Consider the following 23,802-nt stretch of genomic DNA (forward strand, 5'->3'; position numbering starts at 1 on the left):
TCCTAGAATCAATAAGAAAAAGAAGTGCGATTTCATCTCAGTTCTTCTCCATGAAATAGAAATGTTGCTGCAGTAAATGAAGTATTTCTGTCAGCAAGACTATAATTGTGTAAATAAGTGTGTAAAATTACAGTTGGTCCAGATTTATTTGTTCCTTTTTTTTCACTGTGGAGCTATTGTGAAAAAACACAAATTTCTATAGTTAGGTAATGACAAAATATGAGTTATTTAGGCTATTTGATTGTTTAATTATTACTTAATTACTTTGGTGGATTAGGAATGGCCATATTCAAGTTTTTATCAATAGAAAAAAGCTGTAAAACGTGTGAAAATACTGTTAAAATCTAAACGTATGCCCTTCTTCACATTTTCCAAAGCCCCCCAGTGTGCCGAAATGGAGTCTTTGCTGGGCCAATGCTGGCCCATGGGCCTTATGTTTTACAACCCCTGATCTAGAGCATGAGCAGCCCTTATGAATAAAATTACATTTATGTGTTTAATCATTTTAACCTGAATCTATTCTCTCTGTCTCCCTGCACAGGGTCAACAGTCTGGCATCCTGGGTGCAAGAACACCACGAGAACAGAAGAAAGGCACAGGGAGCGGGTAGGAATCTGGGACCTTTTGGGGTTTTTTATGTGTCACGGAAATGTTTTACAGGAAAAGATAGAATTTGGAATATTTACATATAAACACACTGTTATCACTCCCTTGCTGTTAAAATTTAACTTACTGTGCTGTAAAATAATTTGCCTGTTGAAGCAGCTGTGTGTGTGTGTGTGTGTGTGTTTGCCTTTCCATGTGTTATGTGTGTGTATATAAATATTTGTTCATATGCATATTTACGCGTGGCCACGTTCACCTTGATGTATGTGTGAACTGTGAGTCGGGCAGCAAAGGTACAACCCCTGTGTGATGTCCTGTGAACCCCCCCTCCCCCTCTCCCTTCCTCCACAGCTAATGCCTCCGTCCCTCTTATTCCTCCAAAAAACAGAAAGGCAGGTACTGTATTTCGCTATTGGCTATGAGATGGCATCATCCTGTGTTCCACCATGTCCATAGGACACAGTGCACTGTATGCTGCCATCTGCTGGAGACAGCCTGCAGTGCCCTCTCTCTGTGTGTCATACGGAGCCATTCAGTCCTGTCTTTGAACATGTCGACGGCGCATGAGACAAAGGTGCTCGCACATTTAAAGGAGCAGACGAGCTGTCACAGACGACTGATGTGGCTTTTTCCTAAAATCAACATTTACCCATTCGGCGAAAAGCTTCAATTATGCCACGTGCAGACCTGCTGCTGCCATTCAGACAGTTCATTTCCCATAAGCAGGCATGAGGTCCTTAAGAACATCAAATCACAGCACTAAATCACTCATTCACTTTGCAAATTTGCAAATGAATGACTTAATCATGAGATGACATGTTAGTGTTCCAAAGTACTTCATATAATTCATGAAACGTAAATACAGGGGTTGCCGTTCCCTCTCATCCCTCATACAGTATAAAGACCAACCGTGTACTAATAATGCATAATATCCAGGTGACAATCCTGGCTAATATGCAGATGCCAGTAGGCTGTGGATCCTGGTAGGCTAACTGCTCTGACAGGTATTGATGTGACTAACAGCCACATTTGTGTTTTCTTTTTCATAGCCGACGAGGTCGTCGTCTGAGAGTATTTGTTCCAGACCTGGTTCAAGCATACCTGGCTCACCGGGTCACACTATCTATGTAAGAAATGTCACAAACAGAGCTACAGTCTGAATAGATTCTGTAAATACTGTCAATGATATTACCCTTCCCACACCTTTTTTAGCATAACTGCTGTTTGACAGCTGCACCTCGCTCAGCAGTAGTAATCTCCCTGTACTTCTGTGTATGTGTGCACATTTGTCTTTGTTTGTCTCCCTAGGCAAAAGTAGACAATGAGATCCTTGATTACAGAGACCTAGCTGCCATTCCAAAAGTCAAAGCCATTTATGACATTGAGCGCCCCGATCTTATTACCTATGAACCTATGTACACCACCTCCCTGGATGAGAGAGAGGAGAGACGAGAGAGTGTGGGAGAGGTAAACACACAGACTGCGTGCTTCTCATTGTGCGCACACAAAAACGGTCCATGAATAAAACTGAAATGAGACATGATTTTCCTCTGAAGGGATTTTTTCTTATGCAACAACAACAACAACAAAAAAAGAGAGAGAGGGGATATAATAAACACAAAGGACTCTATTACGGATTAAGATATTTTTCACTCTGTAATAAAAGATCTTTTGCCTCACTGAACTTCTGGGTCCTTCACAGCTCCACACTGCCAGGAGGGAACGTTCCCCCTTGCCGGATGACAAGGTTAGATGCATGGCTAAAAAGGAAGCAAAGTTTAATTTGTCTTTTCCTTTAATGTTCTTGTGAAAATCAAAGTTATAATTCAGAGTTGTTTGATTTCTTTGCAGTCCTCAAGAAACATGTCGCCAACCCCATCTGGTGAGGTGAGCGAATCCATCAAACTCACTGTCCTGCTATAGGCGACAGTAAATACAGTCCAGTGTAGTGCGCTCTCGTTCATCAGAAGCTTGTGTAATCACTCGGCTGTGTTGACAGGGATCTTACGACAGGAGGGAACGCATCCTTCAGAGGTCCACCAGTCAGGGCTCCATAGGATCACCAGTTTATAATCGTCATGGATACACCCCCACTTTGTCACGGTCGCCGCAGCATTTTCACCGGCCAGGTAGGGCCTCGAAAAGACTCATTTTGTGTATATGTGTCTGTGTGTGTTACTGTAGTGATTTCAGGGTTTTCATAAAGTGGATCCAAAAAATCTTTGATAAACAGGTGATGATGATGATTCAGAGTTCGCTCAGCCTCGCCTTAACGTTTGCATTTCCCTCCCTGTGTTGTTGAACGTAACCAAAATTGACTTGAGGTTATTTTGCCTCGCTTTGATTTACGTGGCAGACAATCCATTTGCAGAGTAATTACCTTCAAGTCAGTTTTGCCCCTTTTACAACACAGTTTGAGTTTGCTGTTCTTTCCATAAAACTTTGCTTTTAGAATGTAACAAATCTTCATCTTCAATACTCCTTACGTCTCACTTTGGGTGTCTTTTATTTCTTCTTTTCAACATTTGACCCCTCTGTATTTTCCGTATATCGTTTGCCCCACAATGTCTCACCTTATATCTCCTTCCCTCGTCCTGTACTGTCCACCTCTATCGCCTGGTCCTGGGGTTTTTCTCCCTCCCTCCCACACTCTTTCTCCCACCTGGCAGAGGCTCTGACAGGCATGCAGAAGCTCTGCTCCTCCCTGTGCAGTAACAGTGTGGGCTCCAGAAATAGTGACTCCCGCCCCACCTCCCCTTTCAGACACCACTTCCTCCCCCATAGCCAAGGTAAGGGCCCCACTCCACTGTTATCTGCCCTCTCTCTGCGCCCCCCGCCCCTGGAGGCAACACATCATCTCCATCATCACCTGGATAGCGACTCCCGTCAGTGCCCACTCTGTCATTCTGGATCCATCAACATTTCTCGCCTAAATGTTTCGGTCAAACCCATGCTTTTTTAAGCCGCTGACATGCTCTCTGCTCCTCTTCTGCTTTGACTTCACCTTTGCCCAAGTAGCTGTCAGGCTCCTTGTGTTTGTGCTTTACATCTTTGCATGCACTAGAGAGATATCAGTAATCCAAACCCTACATCCTAACTAATACTTCTGTGTGTGCTGAACAAAGGATATATATATAAATATTTCTTTTGCATTGTATTGCATTGAATGAGTCTCCAGACTCCAGTAAACTGTGCGGCTGAGATAAAAAGAAAGGTTTTACTGCTTTATAGTGTCGATATGCTGCTGCATGCAGGGTGGTATTAACTTCTTAACTCTGAATTCATATTATAAAACAGGCTAACAGACATCAAACGTCATTACCCATAACACATTTCCCAAACATTTAATCTCAAAATTCAGAACGCCGCTGCTCTGCTTCTTCTCTGCCCCATTTATCGCATTTATCCAAAGTAGAAAGAATGCGCCCCATTCATTCAGAATGACTTCAGCTGGTCCCGTTGGTCCCTGTGTGTTGCACCGTTCAAATTGTGGTTCCCCTGCAGTATCCCTGCTTACCTTCTGTTCTTGGTTCTTCTCACTGGAGGCACCGACCCGCCGAGTGGCCGGAGCTCTCCCCTACCGCTCAGGCCTGACAGCCGGCCGGTCACCCCGCCTCTCTCTCAGACCCCTAAACATTTCCACCTCCCAGGTAGGAGCTGGAGCGCACCCTGTCACTGCTCTTTCTTTCTTCCTTTCTTTCTTTCTTCTCCATTTGGGAGCTATTTTGTTTTTCCCTCTCTCTTTTTTTAATAAAAAAACACATAGAGCTGTATCACAGGTCACGTTTTAATGTAAATCCCAGTGTAGCATGACTTACTGTCGTTTGTTTTTACACTAGATTTTTTTTAAACCATTTCTACTCATCAAAGCACGGTATGGTCTGTAAATGTCTTTTGCACATGTCTGTTTTCAGATCAGGGGAGCAACATCTATCGAAAGCCACCCATCTACAAACAACACGGTACCTTTCCTGTTATACTATGATCTTTTTTTGCAGTAGAAACTAAATTCTGTCTTTTTGACGATTAATTTGTGTCAGTGATTCCCCACCGGATACTTGTTATGAATTGTGTGAAAAATACATACAAAGTGGACACAAAAATCCAAAGATGATGAAGCTAAAACTAACAAAAACTGTTGTTGTTACGGTTGCAGGCCACAACTCTGGCAGTTGTATGAAAAGCAATTAAAAAAAACAAACCCAAAACCCAATATTTGTATAAATTAAGAAAAATATGAATGTCTAAATGAGTTCCTCATATTGAAAAGGTTGGGAAGCACTACTGTAGCCACTACTCTATGTGTTATTGAGGTCAACTGAAGCTGTGTATTCATCTAACCATAGCCACCGTCAGCGTCAGTGTACAAGCAATGTTTGAAGTCTGTCTCCAATCCTTTTATGTCTGACCTGTAGCTTGTTTTACTTTGTCCGTCTTAACAAGTCATAGCAGTAAAAGCAGCGCTTGGCCTGTAGGTGAAGCGAGGCTGTGCAGCATTTGTGGAGTGGTGACAATTACGGGATAACCACTCTTCATTTTCCAGGAGTCAAGAGCGAGGGCAGTGGGTACCACAAGCAAGACCTGTGGCACGTTTCAAAGTAGAGACTCACAAAGGGGGATGAGCGTTACTGTCACTACAGTGTCTTTCTCCGTGTGCTATCTATATTACTTAACAGTAAGAGGAAATTCCACAATCTGGCATTAAAATGGAAATCCACGTGTACACTCGAGGCTTTTCTTTAATCATACGCTTAATACTCACAATGAGTCTTATCCACCACCGATTTTCACTTCTTCTATGATAAGAAAAAAGGTCAAGCTTTTTCTGTTATGGAGTGGCTTGTTAAGAAAGACTGTATATTTATATATATTTATGAAAATGATGATGACCCTGGATTAAATGATCATTGAGCCTGACGATCAGATGGTGCAAAGATGTTTACTTGTGGTTTAGGCTGTGACCCAGACACTGATAGCTCAGTTCCCATGGTTACCAACCTAGATACAGCTTCCGTAGCACGCCAAATCAAGTCTGCTGATGAGATCATCAGATCTGCCACCTTCCCCGCTGCCCATGCTCCCTTTCCAGATGACAGCTCACGGAGTGAGGGTGATCGCTGGCCCTACTCGCTCACTGCGTTAGGTACAGTAGGCTCCTGTTGGGCATGTTCGCGCTGCTATCATAGTGGTACAACAGACACCTTACTGCCACCTAACTCTCCTGTTTCCAACCCTATAGCTACCCCCAGAAGCTTAACTGCATCCCTGCTTTACCCCAGGCTTAAACTCTTGTTCAGACATAGCAGTATTTGCCTTTTGCGTTTTTTGTGTTTTTTGCTTGCGCAAAACTGAAGAAGCGTTGTTTGGTTTCTGTTGCTGTCATGTTACTTTCTGCTTGAGGCAGCATCAGTTTCTCCATTTTACTTTCCCTTACTGCACACGACGGGGCCTTTAGCTGTATGCAATGGAACCACAAATGACTTGGACAGAGATAACTGAGACTGACTTCAAACTTCTGTCTGTCTGTCTTACATTGTGCTGTTCTGTGTACTTGACATCTTTAAAACTCGACATGAGCGGCGAAGTGTAAACTTCTGCCATGTCGGTGTAGTCAAATATTCCAATGAGTCCCTCTGTTTGTCTGTCTCGTCAGCTCTGTCTCACATTTGCGTTCGACCCGCCACCATTTACTGTGTGTATTTCTCCCTGCTCGGCGCCCAAACAAGGCGGCCATATCTGTTCTCTTTCTGTCTACGTTTGAAATGTGAATGAAACATTGAATGTGGTCGTACTATTCAAGAATGTTTGAAGCATGGAATCCCTCAGGGACGTGTCTTCGTGACTTTCCATACGCATGCTTTTGTTCATCTGGGTTTTTTTTCGGCTTGTGTTTGGAACCTGTAGGTTCAGAAGGGAGGAGAAGATCAAGAGAAGAGGAGGAGGAAGAGGCTTTGAAAAGAAAGCAGCTCCAGGAGGAGCATCTCAGTAAGGTCAGTCGAGTAGCTTCACCGTCAACAAACACACATCGGTCAATATTAGATGCAATACATCTGTTTTTCCAAAAGCTTTCGATAGCTGTGTAACTCTTATGAGTATGCGTGTTTGTAGATTCAGTCTGGTTTGGGGAAGCTCATTTTGAAGGAGGAGATGGAAAAAGAGCAGATAAGGGAGCGCCATGCACGAAGCCTCTCGGCTCAGCGCTACGATCCCAAACAGACCAGCTGTGATGCAGGTAGAGAGCATCTTGGTGATCCTTTTTTTTATAGGTTAGAATATACCATATCCTCTAACATGGTATATTCCTGATTTTCATTTTTTAAAATCTAAAAACAAATATAAGTAATTAATTATTAATTGGCCAACATTTATATTTCAGATCCGCCTTCTCCAACCAAAACTAACTCTCTGCCTGGCTATGGAAGAAATGGGCTACATCGGGTGAGAACATACTTTTATATGAATACCCACTACATAATGAGGTTAATGGCAAAGGGTGCAGAGTTCTCTGAATCCTTGATTTCCAATGTTTTGCCAACTACTGTCATCAGAGTTGCACACATTTTTCTTATATGGTCATCTCGGGCCTTACAAGCACTCTCATGTGTTTGCAAAGCCAGGCGAGGGGCAGCCAATTGGAGTAAAGTGGGCCTTAAAGAGACAGAAGTTAAAATGGTGTGTTTGGGACCTAGACTGAACTAAGGGGTTGCATAAGGGGCCTGTAAAAGATAAGTAAGGACTTTTTTCTTTTTTTACTTTAAATTATGCAAAGCTACTTTACTGGAGTTCCAGAATAAAACATGGAGCTGGAAATGAGTATAATAAGTCCACCTTCAAATGCAGTCTGTCTTGACATCAGTAGCAGAAACACTAATTCCTGATGTGCCTTAAATATTTCAATTAAAAATTAAATGAACTTGTCTCAGTTGAGAAAGGAAATGCCGACATGTTAATGCTGATGTACTGTTCATGTGTTCCTGCAGCCTCAGTCCACAGATTTCACCCAGTACAACAGCTACGGGGACATGTGCGGAGGAGGCAGAGGTGAGAGATACTACCGAAAAACAGCCACCCAACAAATCTCTTGTCAGTTTTCACCAGAGCTATTCAGCAGCAGTATTCAGAATCGGCTTGCTACGTGTACATAAGTAGACATGCATTTTGAAATATTTGCACAATGATTCGCGTGTGTCATCAAAGGACAGCAGTGTTGTAAATAGTAGCTTGGCAGGGGACTTGACAGCAAAACCATTAACTGTGAGTCTCATTTTCTGTCCCATTTTGTCCTGCAGAGTTTCAGGTATGTCCCTCATCTGCTTTTTCACATGGCATGCCTCCTCATCTTGCATCACACATTTTGCTTGCACGTGGGTTCCAAGAAAAATTTTGCCCTGAATGCACACCGCCCACTCCTGCTACATGCTTGCATCACTGTTGGATTATTGTCAGCTACGGGGCATGAGCGATTTCAAATTCCTCGAATATGAGAATCAAACATGCACAGCCCGGTAGCTGAACCAGTGTACTAGAAGTCCAATATACAGTCATTGCCTCATGCCTTGTTCTGTGTGTTGTGTTATCAGTGTTATGACTCAAAGCTAAACTCAGTATGTAGCTGTGTCATTTTAAAACTCACCTGAGGGAACGTAGTCATTCAGAAAACATGTAAATGACTGCCCATCGTAAATACTACTTAAGGTACCGAACAGTATCCAGGCTACTTGCTCCATCCAGTGAAAACTGTGCCCACTGTCATTAGTGGACATATTCATGCCATTATCCCTGCAGTCCCCTTCCACTATATTACATTTGTGTATGTTCTGTTCTTTAGCACATTAAGGATGGCCGTGCAGCACTTGCAAGGATGGACAGGGGAGTATCTATGCCTAATATGTTGGAACCGAAAGCAAGTATCTTCTTCTTTTTGTACTGATGACACTGTAATCTACATACTGTAGATAGATCTCTTTTTGAAATTATATATTGTTCACTTCTTCAATGGAGTTTTTTTTACTGTAATAAATCTCATCCGGATAAAAAAACAAAAACGTCCGAGGCGATATGGCATAAACCCTGTAGTGTGGGGACATTGGTGGAAGAAATACTTTTGCAGGAAGTGAAAGGCTCACCTTAGCCGGGTTCAGCATGCTGCTTTAGGAGCTGCCGAGTCACTCTAGCGCTTAGCATGCCGGCTTCTCCATGCTCATCTGCACATAGCTTTGATTTAAAGTGGCTGGATACTGTATGCACCATACAGTAGAGAATCCAACGCCCAAATTGTCATCCAAACAACTCATATCACTATATACTGTATAGTATATAATGGCGTATATGCATTACTGTGTGGATATGAGTTGGTGAGAGGCTTCAAAGAACTTCTAGTTGCTTATCATTGAATGTGATCAATTTCTTCTTGCACCAAAGGAGTTAGCTAATTAAAAAAAAATTACAAACACCTTAGATTTCCAGGACAGTCATACCCATGTGGATTTACTTGGCCTACATTACAGTTTTGGTTTTTTTTAGTTTGCTTTAAATTAATCTAAAAATTACAGCCTGTTACGTAACTCTGTTTCCATGTTTTCCCCCTAATCCGTTGCACGTTTCGGCACCCAAAGTGAAAGAAAGTGCACACGTCATAGCACCTGCATTTCCCCAGTGACTTAAAAAAATACAACAACCCAGTCAGCCTCCTGTCACATACCTGTTCTCCCACCCAGTGCTCCCTGTGTCGCAATAGAATTACTAAAATGTTCCAATTTTATAGTTTTGTTTCATGAAAATGGTTTGTAAATTGTTCTGAAGCTGAACTCAAAAGCTTGTAAATCTGACTTGTCCACTGATGAATGTCTCCTCCTGAAGGTGTATCCCTATGAAATGCTCATGATAACCAGTAGAGGGAGAGCTAAACTGCCCAGGGATGTGGACAGAACCAGACTGGAGGTATCGGTTTTCCACCTGACCTTCTGCAATTAATACTGCATTTCTCTGCTTTGTGTAAAGAGCATGTTACACAAATACGACCGTAGCGAGGAATATGCAGTATCCATTTGCTTCTTGTCGTTTCTGTTGTGACCTCTTTTTTTATGGCTTTGGTGCTAACTGAGAACACCCCCCCCCCCCCCCCCCCCACCCTCCCCTCCTTTTGTTTTTTCTCCACCTTTGTTCTCACTTCTAGCGCCACTTAGCACCTGAAACGTTCTTTGACATCTTTGGAATGGAGATCCAGGAGTTTGACAGGCTTCCCCTGTGGAAACGCAACGACATGAAAAAGAAGGCCAAGCTCTTCTAGCACTCAGAGCCGCATGCATTTTCTGTACATTCAGATAGCACACAGCAGCTGTAATCTAGATGTAGGTTTTGGTTTATTTCCTTTTCTTCTATATATATTTTTTGTTCTTTTCTTTTTTTAAAAATTTGATTGTTTTAACCTGACATAATCACGGAAGCCATGAACTGGACTCTTTGCTCTGATGCTTCCTGAGACTATGTACTGAAAGACTTGTCCTTTTAGACTTGCACTGTCAACGATGAGCGGGAATCTCTTCCGCGTTCAAAAATGACAAAGAATGAGACTGGACGATGAACAGGGTCATGTTCTTTGGTTTGAATGCGCTTGTTTTACTTCTTGCTTTGCTTCGAGTGGAACCGCTTTTCTTTTCTTTCTTGCTCGTTTCTTCCTACTATTTCTCTCGCTGTTGATTCCTGTGGAACTTTGTAAGTACAGTAGAACCTCATGGCGCTCATTACAAAATGTCCATGCTCGTAGCTTGAACATGTGTCAGCTTACCCTCGCTTGGGCTGAAAAGGTTTTAGTCCAAAGTTTGCAAGAATTGGCTCAGTGAGTCTTTGAATTAAAAAGAAAAAGTCACTGGGAAAGCAGTTAGCTTACCCAACAGCTGTTGCATCATCCAAGCACCCGCATATCACTAGTTTCCTTCCCATGGCTACGCACTGAACATCCGTTTGACCCTGACAAAAAATGTCTCTCTTCTCAGGCTCTCATAAACACGGCCAGACACTCTCCCTTTACATGGATTGGAAGTACAAATCGTATTATATTTTAATGCCATATCAAAAGCAAAGTAAGTGACAAATAGCTAAAACCCCTAATGTGTTTGAAAATACTGTTTTATATAAAAAAAGAAAAGAAGAAAAAACCCCACACTGCCATTTGTTGTATTGAATTCTAAGCCAATAAAGCTTTAAATCACCATGAAACATAATGATCCTCTGCTAAACCAAAGGTACCCACCGCCTCTTTTCTGTTTGTTTTTCTTTGTTTGCATTTCACCAATAAACACACGAGCTCAGTGATGTAACGCAGGTTAAGAAGTCATTTTTGGACTGAGTAACTTTTAATCAGATGGTGGCGTCCACTGACCTAAACACACTCTGATTAGCGAAGTCTCTGTTGGGTTACACAAGCTTTGACTTTGACTGCTTTACTGAAGGGGTTTATATATTATTGTGGGTTCTGCACTGAACAGATATACACCCACTGGACACTTTATTAAGTACACCTTACTAGTACTGGGTTGGATCCTCTTTTGACTTCAACAAGCTGCTGGAAACCTTCACCAGAGAGTTTGGTCCATATTGACATGACAGCATCGCACAGTTGCTGCAGATTTGTGGGCTGCTCCCATTCCATCACATCCTAAAGATGCTCCATTGGAGTGAGATCTGGTGACTGTGGAGGCCATATGAGTACAGCACACTCATTGTTATGTTTAATAAACCAGATTGAGATAATCTGAGCTCTCTGACATGGTCTGTTATCCTGCTACAAGCAGCCATCAGAAGATGTGTACACTGTGGTCATAAAGGAACAATAAAGCAAAAATATCAGGTAGACTGTGGAGTTTAAACAACACTCAGCTGGTAGTAAGGGGCTAAGAGTATGCAGAGAAAATCTTGCTCACACACCAGTAAACATTCACCAGCCTGAATCACTGATAAATGACAGGATGGATTCATGCTTTTATTGTTGTTTATACCAAATTCTGACATTAAATCCAAATGTCACAGCAGAAACTGACACTAATCAGACAAGAAATCATTTGTCTGTGTGAACTATAGCCTCTTTTTCCCGTTCTTAACTGACAGGAGGGGCACTCAGTGTGGTCTTCTGCTGCTGCAAGCCGCGATTTGATTCTGCATAATTTGGTTATAACAAGTATTTGTGTGCATGTCAGCTTGAAACAGTCTGAACATTTGTCTCTGACATCAACAAGGCATTTTTACCCAGAGAACTGCTTCTCACTGAAGAATTTCTCATTTTTGGATCGTTCTCTATAAATCCTAGAGATGGTTTCATGGGAAAATGCAGTAGACGAGCAGTTTCGTCAAATACTCAGCCAAGCGTGTCTGGCATATCATGTTCAAAAACTCACATAAAACATGTTTCTTCCTCATTCTGATGCCGTTTGAACTTCAGCAGGTCGTCTTGACCATGTATACATGCCTAAATCCACCGAGTTACTGCCATGTGACTGGTTGATTAGATATTCGCGTTAACGTCCAGCTGAGCAGGTGAACCCAACAAAGTGGCTGGTGAATGTATTGTATACATTTTAGAATACCACATGGTGAGAAATGGAATCCATCTAAGTATAAAAACCTATTTATAAATTGTCTCCTCTCCGGGTTTGCATTCATGTCATATTGCACTTATACGAGTAGCTTATCGTGACTGACTTCTTCTCGGAGGCCTGTGTGTTCACATTTAAGGTGAGAAGTTTTCTATTTCACCGGAGTCGAATCACTCTTCTGGTGTCAACCCTTCATCGTTCAGCACAGTAACCAAACATCAACTACACCATTCTTTAGGAAACACTTGTACACAGCATGGGACAATTTGTAGTTACAAATGTTGTAAACAAATGAAACAAACATCAAAATGATTTTTTTTTAAATGGCATTACACACATCTTTGAATAAATAGTTTATAACAAGAAGAATTTCAGTAAGTAAACAGTATAACTCTTAAGTATTAATGCATCCCTTGTGCATACATTTGAAAACTTCAGTGTGGCCTCATTCAGTCAGAGAGGAATATTATTATGGGATAAAAATGAAGGATTGCAGTGTCACATGCCACAGAGGAGATGTGTATTTTTTTGAGTGATATTTACATAAATTTACAAAAAAATTGGCACTGCGAGGTATGGCTGAGTGCTGTAAGCAGAAATGAAGACCATTTCCCAGCAGTCTGAGTCACTTCTGATTCTTGTTTTCTTTTACAGCATTAGATTAGTGACAAAACTAAAGAAAAACTCCAAAAAATGAAATATAGGAAACGCCACCAGGCTATATACAGTATGTGTACCGTACATCAAATAACAGTTAAGTACTCATTTAACCAAAAGCTGTGCTCTTTTTCAAAAGTCAGTCATAATAAGTTAACAGTGTAAAAAAACATTAAGAGAACGAATGAGAACATTCAAGGTGCATATCGCACACCCCCAGGAATTTCATCATAATCGGAGGTTTGGCAATTCTGGGTCTAAACCAGAGGAAGGCCAAATACAATCTGAAGGAGAGGTGAGAAACAAATGAATTAATCAAGCCTGACATGTTTATATATAAGATTTTCCTTTGAATTAATGTGAGGTGACAGCTTACAAACACTATATGGTGCGTTTAGAGGTCACGGGGCCTCCCAGTGACGACTGGGAGAAAACTGAAACAAGAAGCTACTATACAAATTTAACATACCTGAAATCATCCATGTAGGAGTGACAAAAAAGTTCAATTCTTTAAACAAGTAATGGTGCTAATAATAGTAACAATTACTTGGACCTTGCAGAGAACTTCATTTTCTCTAATTCATTCAAGAAAAAGAAGCAATGAACCCACTGTGTGAAGGTACGGTATGTGTGAGAAACATTGTGATGGCAAAACTATAACAAAGGTTTGCCAAAGCACATGATAAGTATAAAAGTAAGTCATCAGCATATTGTAAAAGTTCGTAATCCTAACCCTTTCATACAATGATTCATACTATAACAAGGCTATAACTGAAACAAGGCTATTGTGGCTGATTGAAGTATTTTCCTGTCGGTCATTTCTTTGTTTGCCGTTATCATTGCATCATAATGAGCTTCTGCTTTTGCAGCTGCACTTCACTGCCAGATCCACTTTGTTAGCTTCAACTGAGGTTTGCTCAATATGTGTGAACCCCTTTCTTTAGGAGACACTGGGAAAGCACCAAGAGTGTCTAAAGAAGCAGAGAGAAGCAGTCAAATATAGGCTGAGGAAACTCGCGGCACGACAGTCAGAAATCACAGTGAGTTTCGTTCCGTTCACAGAACAGAGAGGTGAAATAATTACTCGTGACAGGGCTGCAATTAACTTCTAAATATTTATGCCTTACTTAGAAAAAGTCCTCAGTGATAAGGAAGAGTATCATTCGGAAATATCAAGAAATCCAAGCTGTCCTGGATGAGGACCTGAGGATTACCCTGTCCCACCTGGAGATGGAAGAGCGGGCTGCTGTCTCTGCCTTGGATGAGCTCATGGAGAGGAACTGTTCCCTGATCCAGGAGATAGAGCAGGACCTGGCTAGACACACTCTGGCACTGGACCAAACGGACACAGAGCCTGATACAATGGTGAAAAAGTTGACAATGGCCAGTGGGCCAGATATGACTGGAAATGTTATGTTTCCTGTCTTAACAAAAATATAAATCTGATAAAATAAAAATAATCTAGATTATTTTTCTGCTTTTTTCCCCAGTCGTTCTTTTCATACCCTGAACAGGAAGACATGGAAACAGCAGACAGGTAGGGAAATTAATTATAATCTATCATAGAAATAAGCTTCATTATTATACGTACCAACAGATGATATATATGTTTTTTTTACTTACTGTGTGCCTCCACTAGAGTGATTGATCTGCTAAACCAAACAGACCCCAGCAGTGTGAGCCTGGATGAAGCTAAAGCTGAGCAGATCATCAGCCTCACCAATAACATGCTTCTGCTTATCTGCTCCCAGACCCCGATGATCAAGAAACTCATCAAGAGCTGTCAGTTTACATATTTTTAAATTATTTGTAATTGCAATCAAACATTGAGTTAAAATGTTGTTAAATTCCAAAATGTAAAATATCTCCAGATTCCAGCGAGGTGTGCCTGGATCCGGAAACCGCCCACCCAAAGCTGATCATCTCTCCCCAAGGCGATAGTGCCACATATACGGACACCTGGCAGCAACTTCCTGACTTACCTGGACGCTTTGACACTACCCTCAATGTCATCAGTTTGCAGGGCTTCAGCTTTGGTCGCCATTACTGGGAAATCGATGTAACTGGGAAGACTTACTGGGAGCTCGGTGTCACCTACCCCAACATTCCTCGGAAGGGCACAACTGAGGACTGCTGGCTCGGCCGCGGGCCTGAGTCCTGGTGTGTGGAGTTTTTTGATGGCGAGTATACGGCCTGGCATGGAGGCGTTCCGCATCAGCTGCCTTTCACGAAGCGTTTCTGCCGGATTGGTGTTTTGTGTAGTTTTCCTGCAGGGCTGGTGATGTTTCTCGAGGCGGACAAAATGACACCCCTGTTTGCCTTCTGCACGGGAACCTTCTCAGACTGCCTCTACTTAGCTGTCTGCCCTGGTCATGACCACAATGGCAACAATGCACAACCTATTGTTATCTGTAACCCTTCATCTGCCAACAGGGATCTCCGGTTTACTTCACAGAAGAGCTGTTGATCAGTTACTTTTTAAGCTGCTACCCCACAATAAGGCAAAAATATTAAAGCTGTAACTAACGACTTTTTAAAATAAAGAGATTATGAAGTTTGAAGCGACTCTGTGAGCTTGTGCAACATTCTGACAGTGTTAATGCTCAGGCTGTGTAATGCTTTCTGTGCTCACAATAATATTTCAGTGTGATGCTGTTGCGGTTGTTACAGTTAAGGCTGTGGGAATCATGCATGTCCATCACTTAGACCTTGAGACTTTCAAATTAAAACGAGGATGTTACTAAAGCAAGAGCATCATTCTTTGTGAAAGTCTAAGAAAATATATCAGGTACTAGTCTGTTTAGTAATTGTTTGGGTATCGCAAGAGGTTTTGATGTAGCAGAGGAAAGTCCTCAGCTTTACTAACACATTATGGATCAGCTGGATTTGCCAGCTATTTCAGTGAATTATGATTTTAGTAAAAGCACACACTGGTATTTATCCTGATATGAACCTATGTGTGGATCCAAAGTCTACATTCAAACAAACAGTCAGTTCTAAGCAAACATGCTCTCTGCACCTGGGTATACTTGGCAGATTATCTTTTATTTCACTTAACATTTTTTGATGTGAGGAATTTGTTCAGGCTGGCAGACACAGTTATTATGCTCCATTAGATTAAAGAAAAGAAGATTTTTTGCCCTTAATAAACATTAAGACATTTTTTTTAATGCAGCTGAAATGTATAAATTTTAAATGTTCATTTATTTAAACAATTAATCGTTAAGAAAAATATGCTTGGTATAAACATGAATGTATACCAATCAAGTAAATTTATTTGACCACATTTCCTGAAATGTAATGTTTTACACTGTACTTATGTAACCAAAACTACATGGAAAACATTCATGTAGATATAGTAACTTAAAGTCAGCATTTGGGGGAAGATATTTTTTGACTGTAAATGTGTTCGTCACAAGCGATTGGTAAACTCAGCTGAATTTTTCCTATTATGTGGGACCATAAAGGTAACTATCTAAGAGCTCAGTTATAATCAATACAACTGACTCAGCAACACGGATGGATGCCAGACAAAAAAAAAAAGACAGAAAGGAAAAAAAAAGACAGAAAGAAAGGGCTAACTCAAAGGTTAGTGTACTTACCAAATGTTTGGAAAAGTGCGAGGGCTCTCCCAGTCAGCTCACTCTCATGTTACTCTCCTACATGTCTTCTGGTCAACTGCCATCATGAACCTGAAGCTCCTCTTCCTTTGTCTCTTCTTAGCGGTGCTCTTCATACCCGCTGAAGTATGTATTAACTGAATTTAATAATCACATGCGTTGCACGTTATTTACATTGTGGCATTTTCTGTCAAAAAACACAGTAGATCATGTTTCTGTTTAAAAAGGTTAAGTCAATAGCTTTAGCCACATATATAGCTAGATAGACAGATAGACATGAATATATAGAGTGATAGAGATTTATTTGGATGTGTACGTGCTCTTATGTTATGCTGTCATCTGCAATTCCTTAAAAAATGTAGTTGAAACATAAACACGACAAACATCGGGACTCTTCGAATCCTGGAAGACAAGACAGACAGCGGGACTCTGCACAGCCTGAAAGACAAGGGAAACATGAGAAAAAGAGACTGAAAGGAAGGTTTAAAGATATAATTGAGGGTTAGTACTCCTTTATGTTGCTTTTGTAACATATATAGAAAATGGTTTGAAATTTAGTATTTAAAGAATTAAAACTGTAAATCTAAAGGAAAGTATTGTTCTAGATGTCTTCTTTAAGGTCGGGGATGAGGATGATGAGGATGATGAAAATGGTCATTCAGACTGGCTTTTTGAGATTCTGGGCCTAGCCGGTAAGATACTAACAAATGTCTCATGCAAATCTGTGGCATGTTTTCTTCTAATGCTACAGAGGAAAGGTTTCATTTTGACATTAGGGTGTGTTGTCATTTTTTATTTCTCAGGCCAGTGCACCCCAAATCCTTGCCTTAACAATGGTGTGTGTAAGGAGAAAGGCAAAAGAGAGTTCAAATGTGACTGTCCCAAACCTTACAAGGGAAAGAAATGCGAGAGAGGTGTGAAGAAAAAATTCCCTTCTCTCCATTCTTTTGTCAAATTGCATATATATATATATGCAAAGTGTAAAAAAACTGAATTAATGTTATTAAAAATATCCTAATGGTGTTATTCTCTAAGGTCCAAGAAATTGTAAAAGAGGTCAATGCGGGCATGGCGAATGTGTACTGACTTCAACTCCTCCGCACTATGAGTGCAAATGCAAGCGACCCTTTCAGCCTCCAGACTGCAAAACTAGTATGTTGATATATATATTTATATTTTTAAAAAGCCCAAATTCCTCTTTGGTGAGGATTTTAGCCATTACTGAACAACAGCCTAAATTTTGTTTTATTGTTCTCCAAAGTTTCAGTTTGTAATCCTAATCCATGTAAAAATGGTGGCACATGCATCAGAGATGAAAACGACTTTGACTGCCAATGCCCCGAAGGGTTCGGAGGAAATTTCTGCCATGTTGGTAAATAATTCATTCTACTGTCTTTCTTCATATATATTTATCATCATAATTCATTTACTCACTGAGTAATTTACATTTCTCAGGTCCAAACGACTGCTATGTGGACGATGGAGAGTCATATCGTGGCAATGTGAGCGAGACGGATGATGGTTATGAGTGCCTCTACTGGAACTCCCACTTCATCCTGGCATTGGGTGTTAATCCCTTCACCTCCTTTGAGGACAAAGACGGCCTTGGCCCTCACAACTTCTGCAGGTCAGAAGTAACTCCATTTAGACAATGTGCAGAAAACACCTATAAGAGGTCTGTCTCAGTGGCATGTTTTATGATTCAGGAACCCTGACGGAGAGCCAAAGCCCTGGTGCTTTTTCAGAAGAGGCTACAGGTTACTGTGGGACTACTGTGATGTGCCAAAATGTCCTGTATCGACACGTGAGTTTTAAAGTGATGGGCAACATTTTGATCTTGAGTGTTCTCAGCAAAACATCTGTGCCATCTTCTTGGATCTGTGTTTTCAGATGGGCCGCCGACTGAGGTTGCTCCTACACAGCCTAAACCACCGCAGCCAGAACCGACACAGCCTAAACCACCGCAGCCAGAACCGACACAGCCAGAACCGACACAGCCTAAACCACCGCAGCCAGAACCAACACAGCCTGAACCGACACAGCCTGAACCAACACAGCCTAAACCACCGCAACCAGAGCCTACTGGTAATCTGCCAGCAACTGCCATACCACCAACTGGGAAGCCCATCCACCCTTCTGCGACACCTCTCCCTCCGACTACTGGACCAAAACAGTTTGCCACCTGTGGCATACCTCAGCCAAAAAAGGCTCTTACCCGAATCTTTGGGGGTCTGAAAGTCAGTCCAGGAGCTATACCCTGGCAGGTTTCTGTGCAAGTGAAGCCAACGGGCTCCGCTCAGCCATTCAGACACGTCTGTGGAGGAATTCTCATCGCAAGTTGCTGGGTGCTGACAGCTGGACACTGCATGTAAGGCTACAAGGTTGAAGAACCAGATTAATGGCAGATTACAAGTAAAACAACGTAATACGACTGAACCCTTTTGTTTTTTATTTGCACAGTGAACCAAACAAGGACATGCAGGTGCTGGCTGGAAGTCTCTCAGTGAGTAAGCCAGACCCTGGAACTCAGACCATACCTGTCGAAAGGACTATTAAAAATCCAAACTACAGGGAGACTAGTACAGCTGTTTACAATGATATAGGTGATACTTGTCTCAAATGTCTCTGTCATTTTGTTCAGATGTTCTTTCTTTGAGTTTGTGGTGACATTTATATCTCACATGTATTCCTAAAGGCTTGTTGAAGCTCAGTGGGACTCCTGGTTTTTGTGCCAATGAGACCCAGTTTGTGAAAACAGCCTGTCTACCAAACGCGCCACTGCCTGATGGGACGGAGTGCAAAATCTCTGGATGGGGTGCTACTGAGCAATGTATGTAAGGTTACAAAAAGCTTGCCATTTTTCATGTACATAATTTGGCTTATTTGATAAACACTTGACTTGACATTTTCTATTTTAAATGAAGCTTGAACTCTTTTCCAACATTTGATGACCTCTTCTTAATGACAAGTTTTGACACCTCAATATATCAATGCAGATGTGGTCAGATGACCATTACAACAGGTTCTGGGTTTTTCCAGTGGTATCCGAAGCTAGCTTTACAGGCAGAGATCACCTTCAGTAACTTTTGATGAACATTCACTCATTTTGTTCTGGAAGTGGGCATGAAATATGAAAAAAAGAAACAAGGGTTACCCCCTAATATATTTCTGCATTATCTTTGCAGCTGATTATGGTTCCAGCCACCTGCTGGAGGCCAATGTCCTGCTGATCAACCAGGGAAAGTGCTCTGATCATTCTGTTTATGGGAACATCCTGGACAATTCCATGTTCTGTGCTGGCTACCTGGAGGGAGGGGTGGATTCCTGCCAGGTTAGGACATTTGATGGTTTGATGCTGTTATAACATCTATATTACTAACGCATCTACAGAAAGTTATTACATTAGTTCCAGTAGTAGCATATAGTCAGCTGTACAATTTTGTTTCAGGGGGACTCTGGAGGACCACTGACGTGTATGCAGAACAACGCTAATGTTGTTTATGGAGTGGTGAGTTGGGGAGACCAGTGCGGGAAGAAGAACAAGCCTGGGGTCTACACACGGGTCACTCATTTCCTGGATTGGATCAAGGCAAATACTGAAGGAGCAATTCCTTGAGCAACCTTTGTTTCTCACTAATATGCCCGCCAGATCTCCAACCACTGCACACTGTACGCTTTTCCTAAAATGTAATCAAATTATATGATTATTCAAACTATTCATAAATGTACTGGACATTAGCTGGATTGTCTTATCAGTTACACATAAAAGATGGAAAAATCTGAAATCTCCTGTTATAACATAAATGATGCATGCATGGAAAAAACCCAAAGGCTTGAATTACTTTTTTTAATTAAGCACAGTGTGTTTGAGTGGCTGTATATGTGTGAACCAAAGAATGGAAAAGAAAATCTCACAATATAAGTAGCTATACCATGTTTCCTCTGGAAAATGAGGCAAGTTGCATCACTGAACTGAAAATGTCCTAAAGTTGTGGCAGAATTATTACATGATGCAAATAAATGCTTCTTCTTTCTGATGTGCTGTGTTGTTCTTGTATGTCCTCACCAAGCCCTAGGGTGGCTGAACTTTCAAAACCCTGTGATGGGTGCATAATGTTACTGTTTACAAAAAAAGAGAGAGTTATATTTTCTAATTGTGTTGAATGTGAACTTTCAGACTTCTTCTTCTTCTGCAGAAAGGTATTTATTTATTTACAATGAGCAAAAGCGTGATGCACAAAGAATTGTGTAAATCAGATTGTTAAGTGTCTTGATCTTTTCTAGACATATAGCGTTACTGTTTGTGTTATTTGACCTCAGTGTATTTGTCTGCTGCAGGGCAACAACTCTGTAGGGCCATTGACATGTGAGACTAAAGGCATGCATGTCCTCCATGGTCTGATGAGCAGTTTACACACGGGTCATTTACTTTATGAACTGCATCAAGGCACACATGAGAGCTGCTAAGCTGCAGAAAGAGATCGACTTTGCCACAGAACAAATGCACTGTTTGAACCTGATACCACTTAATGAAATATTTAGCATACATGTCAACTGCAGAAACGGCAGTGCTGCAATGATTACGTAACTTTAGTCTTGACATTATAAAGTCACGGTACGGATATGTCTACAGATGTGTCTTCTCATATATTATTATATAACCTCATTTTAGCAAGATTTTAGAGGTAGGTATATTCGTTGAATGCCGTTGTAGCTTTACCAGAGTCAAAGCCACTCACAGAAACTTGGTGGTAGTCAATATTTTGGACAGCCTAGATTTGTACAGCGCGTTGGACATTTCCACAATGTAATTTTATGTGAGCACAAATGGAAAATTACACTTAAAATAATTATTTGATCAGTGACTCTGCATCCCACAGAGGCAGTTAAATGGTTCCTGTGAGTTCACTTTTCTCCTCACGTGTATGCCAATCCCAGGGGTCCTTTATCCAAAACAAGGTAAGAGGCTGTGTGTTGACTCCGTTCATATCAATGCATGGGTTGAAAATGGGATAGAGAGATTCTGTGCACTGCACACAGAAGGAGTGAAGCAGCCTCATAGCGTCGGCATCATAGAATGACAGCTCCCCCTTCTGGAGGTTTGCCAGTATGCCTAGCTTTCTGACTCTCTTTCCAACTGACAGCTGCTTTTCCTGAGTATCATGGCACGCCAGGTACTGTCCGTCTCCATGGTAGATGCACCAAGATGTGTTATTTACACCCAGACTGGAAGAACTCTGGCTTAAACTGGCTTTTTTATCGACTGACCCCGTGGTCACACCTATCATCCAGAAGGGCTTGTCTTGGACAATGACTTCCCAGTAATGCTGGCCACCTGTAAAACTCTCCTGAGCAAGGACGCTATACTGTGAGTCATATGGCTGAGGGCTCTGTCCTTCACCGAAAGGTTGGCGTCTCCAGTACACTTGTTTTCTGTCTTGGGATAACTCCAGCTTTGGATGAGCTGTTTTGAAGTCTAGAAGAGGAGAACTTAAGTCTGCAAATACAAATATTTACTTAGTACACAGTTATAATGATAATGAGAGGAAAAAAGTCAAAGGAAAAAAGCTTTACTAACATGACCACATTCGTGGAAAATGTTGGGACAGAGCGACCGAGAGTTCATCCACCAGCCTCTCTACTGTTCTCAGCTTCTCAGGGTCACAGAGGTCTCTGTTTACTTCTCGGATTGGAGCAAATTCCAAGGGATCACTGCAAATAAAAATAAAAATCATACCACAGGAAGGCTCAGTGAATAATTATATGGAGCAGCGTAAAGCATGGGCAATTTCAGGTTACAAACTGGACTCAGCAATATACTCACCAAAGATTCTGTGATGTGATTTGCTGTTTGAAAACAACAGGAAACATTTGAGCTATATTTGTGCTACACTTCTGGTCACGGTAAGTGATCATGGAAACCTACCTGCAGAAACCGTAGATCATTGGTTTCCTGGAGAAGTGATTTGCTGGAGGCTCTGAATGCATCTATCTCTTTGATCTGAGCCTCTACGATGCTCCTCTGGGCCTCCAGCCACTCTGTCATGCATGTCTCCTCTGCGTCTATAATCTGCATCATTAGACGCTCATCGCCATTCAGCACGACGTGGATTCTGCTGTACTTGTCTGAGATTCTCTCTCTAAACTCTGCAGCAGAGGTCTATGAGATAAATGCATTGTTAGACAAACAAGAATGGCTTCCATCAATTTAAAAAGTTAAGCAATTTAAGAGTGCGATTTCTGTATTGGTTGTACCACTGTTTGTGTATACAGTGACTCCAGGTCTTTGATGGCATGTTCGGCTTCACTTCTCCTCTTTAGTAGCTGGTTCATTGTGGTCTCAAGCATACTCTAGAGAGAGAAATACAACATGCCTCTGGTAAAACAAACAAACAAACAAACAAACAAACAAACAAACAAACAAACAAACAAACAAACAAACAAACAAAAACCAACAGGAAGAAAATAGATAAATATTCCTCACAAATAATGAAAAGAGATTAGAATAATCACCTTAAAGTCTGCTTTGGCTTCATGCAGTTGAGAGGCTTTGTGATGTTTGTGCGTGCCAACCAGGACACACAAACAGCAAACAGGTACCTTTTCCTCCATACAGAAGAGCTTAAGCTCATCGCGGTGCTCCCTGCACTTCAGAGACAGTGGATCGCTGGTCACATCCACCACTGTGTGCTCCCTTAGAGCAGACCTCTGTTGGTGGAGCAGGGCGTGAGCCTGGCACAGCGAGGCATCGCAAGTCAGGCAGGTTCTTATGGCTACTGATGGCATCTCTATGCAGTGGTCACAGCAGATAGTTGATGATGATTTCGTTTCACTAGTTGAAGCTGCTGCTTGTCGCTCTGCTGCTGACAGCGTCTTAGTGGTGAAGTCCTTTACTTTGGTCTGAAGGTCTGCATTTATCTTCAGAGTGAGGTCAGAGGGGAGAAATATCTGACACTCCGGGCAGAAGAAAGGCCCCTCATCAGACACATCGGTTTCCCAGACAGCCTGTATACAGGTGAGGCAGAAGTTATGTCCGCACTGCAGCGTCACAGGATCAATGAAGAAATCCTGGCACACAGGACACTTCAAAGTTTCCTCCATGGTCCCCATAGCTCTGTGTACAGCTGTTATGTTGGCTCAGTGTGCACTGTGCTTCTGACTGTCCTGCTCATTAATGTTTCACAGGTCTGTCCTGGCATGCACAAACGCCACTCACGTGGCTTTAGTGTCACATTACTGAAGACTGTTTGTTTTGGTTTTTTGCTTCACTAGCAGGTTCAAATGGTTGACACACAAATTAATGGCACAGTTTCAAAGAAATTGATTAA

General features: G+C 41.7%; 4 protein-coding genes across 10 annotated transcripts in view; 3 read left to right on the top strand and 1 right to left on the bottom strand.

Moving 5' to 3' along the window:
- Positions 1-10,849, top strand: part of ablim1a (actin binding LIM protein 1a) — a 41,982-nt gene extending 31,133 nt beyond the window's left edge. For 4 of the 7 annotated variants that reach the window (XR_015719922.1, XR_015719921.1, XR_015719925.1 and 1 more), the window contains exons 8-22: positions 542-606; positions 1,656-1,733; positions 1,915-2,073; positions 2,309-2,353; positions 2,458-2,493; positions 2,606-2,735; positions 3,276-3,395; positions 4,152-4,256; positions 4,521-4,568; positions 6,511-6,596; positions 6,715-6,838; positions 6,983-7,044; positions 7,587-7,647; positions 7,896-9,546; positions 9,782-9,847. Coding sequence is in view for 1 of the 7 variants with exons in the window: in XM_035911224.2 (XP_035767117.2) it covers positions 542-606; positions 1,656-1,733; positions 1,915-2,073; positions 2,309-2,353; positions 2,458-2,493; positions 2,606-2,735; positions 3,276-3,395; positions 4,152-4,256; positions 4,521-4,568; positions 5,609-5,749; positions 6,511-6,596; positions 6,715-6,838; positions 6,983-7,044; positions 7,587-7,647; positions 7,896-7,903; positions 8,435-8,509; positions 9,466-9,546; positions 9,782-9,895 (1,538 nt within the window). In the remaining 6 variants the exon portion in view is untranslated. Of the gene's footprint in view, positions 1-541; positions 607-1,655; positions 1,734-1,914; positions 2,074-2,308; positions 2,354-2,457; positions 2,494-2,605; positions 2,736-3,275; positions 3,396-4,151; positions 4,257-4,520; positions 4,569-5,608; positions 5,750-6,510; positions 6,597-6,714; positions 6,839-6,982; positions 7,045-7,586; positions 7,648-7,895; positions 9,547-9,781 lie in introns of all 7 variants that reach the window. The other 3 variants (XM_035911224.2, XR_015719920.1, XR_015719923.1) reach the window with 3 other exon arrangements.
- Positions 10,850-10,986: 137 nt separating this feature from the next.
- LOC102786201 (zinc-binding protein A33) lies at positions 10,987-15,415 on the top strand. Its single transcript, XM_087850330.1, has 5 exons — positions 10,987-13,894; positions 13,986-14,219; positions 14,345-14,391; positions 14,494-14,636; positions 14,726-15,415. The coding sequence occupies exons 2-5, from the start codon at positions 14,085-14,087 to the stop codon at positions 15,319-15,321; spliced, it is 921 nt and encodes a 306-aa protein (XP_087706456.1). The 5' UTR covers positions 10,987-13,894; positions 13,986-14,084; the 3' UTR covers positions 15,322-15,415.
- Positions 15,416-16,421: 1,006 nt separating this feature from the next.
- Positions 16,422-20,511, top strand: habp2 (hyaluronan binding protein 2). Its single transcript, XM_006798961.3, has 13 exons — positions 16,422-16,600; positions 16,837-16,975; positions 17,080-17,166; positions 17,278-17,388; positions 17,510-17,626; positions 17,736-17,846; positions 17,930-18,101; positions 18,181-18,278; positions 18,365-18,842; positions 18,935-19,077; positions 19,170-19,304; positions 19,660-19,805; positions 19,923-20,511. Exons 1-13 carry the CDS (start codon positions 16,460-16,462, stop codon positions 20,088-20,090), a joined length of 2,046 nt encoding a protein of 681 aa, XP_006799024.1. The 5' UTR covers positions 16,422-16,459; the 3' UTR covers positions 20,091-20,511.
- Positions 20,512-20,755: 244 nt separating this feature from the next.
- On the bottom strand, positions 20,756-23,585 carry LOC118454790 (E3 ubiquitin/ISG15 ligase TRIM25). Its single transcript, XM_035911199.2, has 6 exons — positions 22,988-23,585; positions 22,730-22,825; positions 22,401-22,634; positions 22,299-22,321; positions 22,053-22,186; positions 20,756-21,971 (listed from the first exon to the last, which is right to left on the bottom strand). The coding sequence occupies exons 1-6, from the start codon at positions 23,582-23,584 to the stop codon at positions 21,361-21,363; spliced, it is 1,695 nt and encodes a 564-aa protein (XP_035767092.2). The 5' UTR covers position 23,585; the 3' UTR covers positions 20,756-21,360.
- Between the last annotated feature and the right edge of the window lie 217 nt (positions 23,586-23,802).

The sequence above is a fragment of the Neolamprologus brichardi genome, chromosome 13 (genome assembly GCF_056152115.1).
Source record: "Neolamprologus brichardi isolate AB-2024 chromosome 13, ASM5615211v1, whole genome shotgun sequence".
Lineage (NCBI taxonomy): Eukaryota > Metazoa > Chordata > Actinopteri > Cichliformes > Cichlidae > Neolamprologus > Neolamprologus brichardi.

Bases quoted from the DNA above. Each gene is read 5' to 3' on its own strand.
- LOC102786201 (XM_087850330.1), top strand. From the start codon at position 14,085: ATGGAAGAGCGGGCTGCTGTCTCTGCCTTGGATGAGCTCATGGAGAGG. The intron at 14,220-14,344 runs GTGAAAAAGTTG...TTTTTTCCCCAG, and splicing joins ACACAGAGCCTGATACAATG to TCGTTCTTTTCATACCCTGA. The intron at 14,637-14,725 runs GTCAGTTTACAT...AAATATCTCCAG, and splicing joins CAAGAAACTCATCAAGAGCT to ATTCCAGCGAGGTGTGCCTG.
- LOC118454790 (XM_035911199.2), bottom strand. From the start codon at position 23,584: ATGGGGACCATGGAGGAAACTTTGAAGTGTCCTGTGTGCCAGGATTTC. The intron at 22,187-22,298 runs GTGAGTATATTG...TTTTATTTGCAG, and splicing joins ATCACATCACAGAATCTTTG to TGATCCCTTGGAATTTGCTC. The intron at 21,972-22,052 runs GTTAGTAAAGCT...TTGTATTTGCAG, and splicing joins TTTTCCACGAATGTGGTCAT to ACTTAAGTTCTCCTCTTCTA.
- habp2 (XM_006798961.3), top strand. From the start codon at position 16,460: ATGTTTGGAAAAGTGCGAGGGCTCTCCCAGTCAGCTCACTCTCATGTT. The intron at 16,976-17,079 runs GTTAGTACTCCT...GTATTGTTCTAG, and splicing joins GTTTAAAGATATAATTGAGG to ATGTCTTCTTTAAGGTCGGG. The intron at 19,806-19,922 runs GTTAGGACATTT...ATTTTGTTTCAG, and splicing joins GAGGGGTGGATTCCTGCCAG to GGGGACTCTGGAGGACCACT.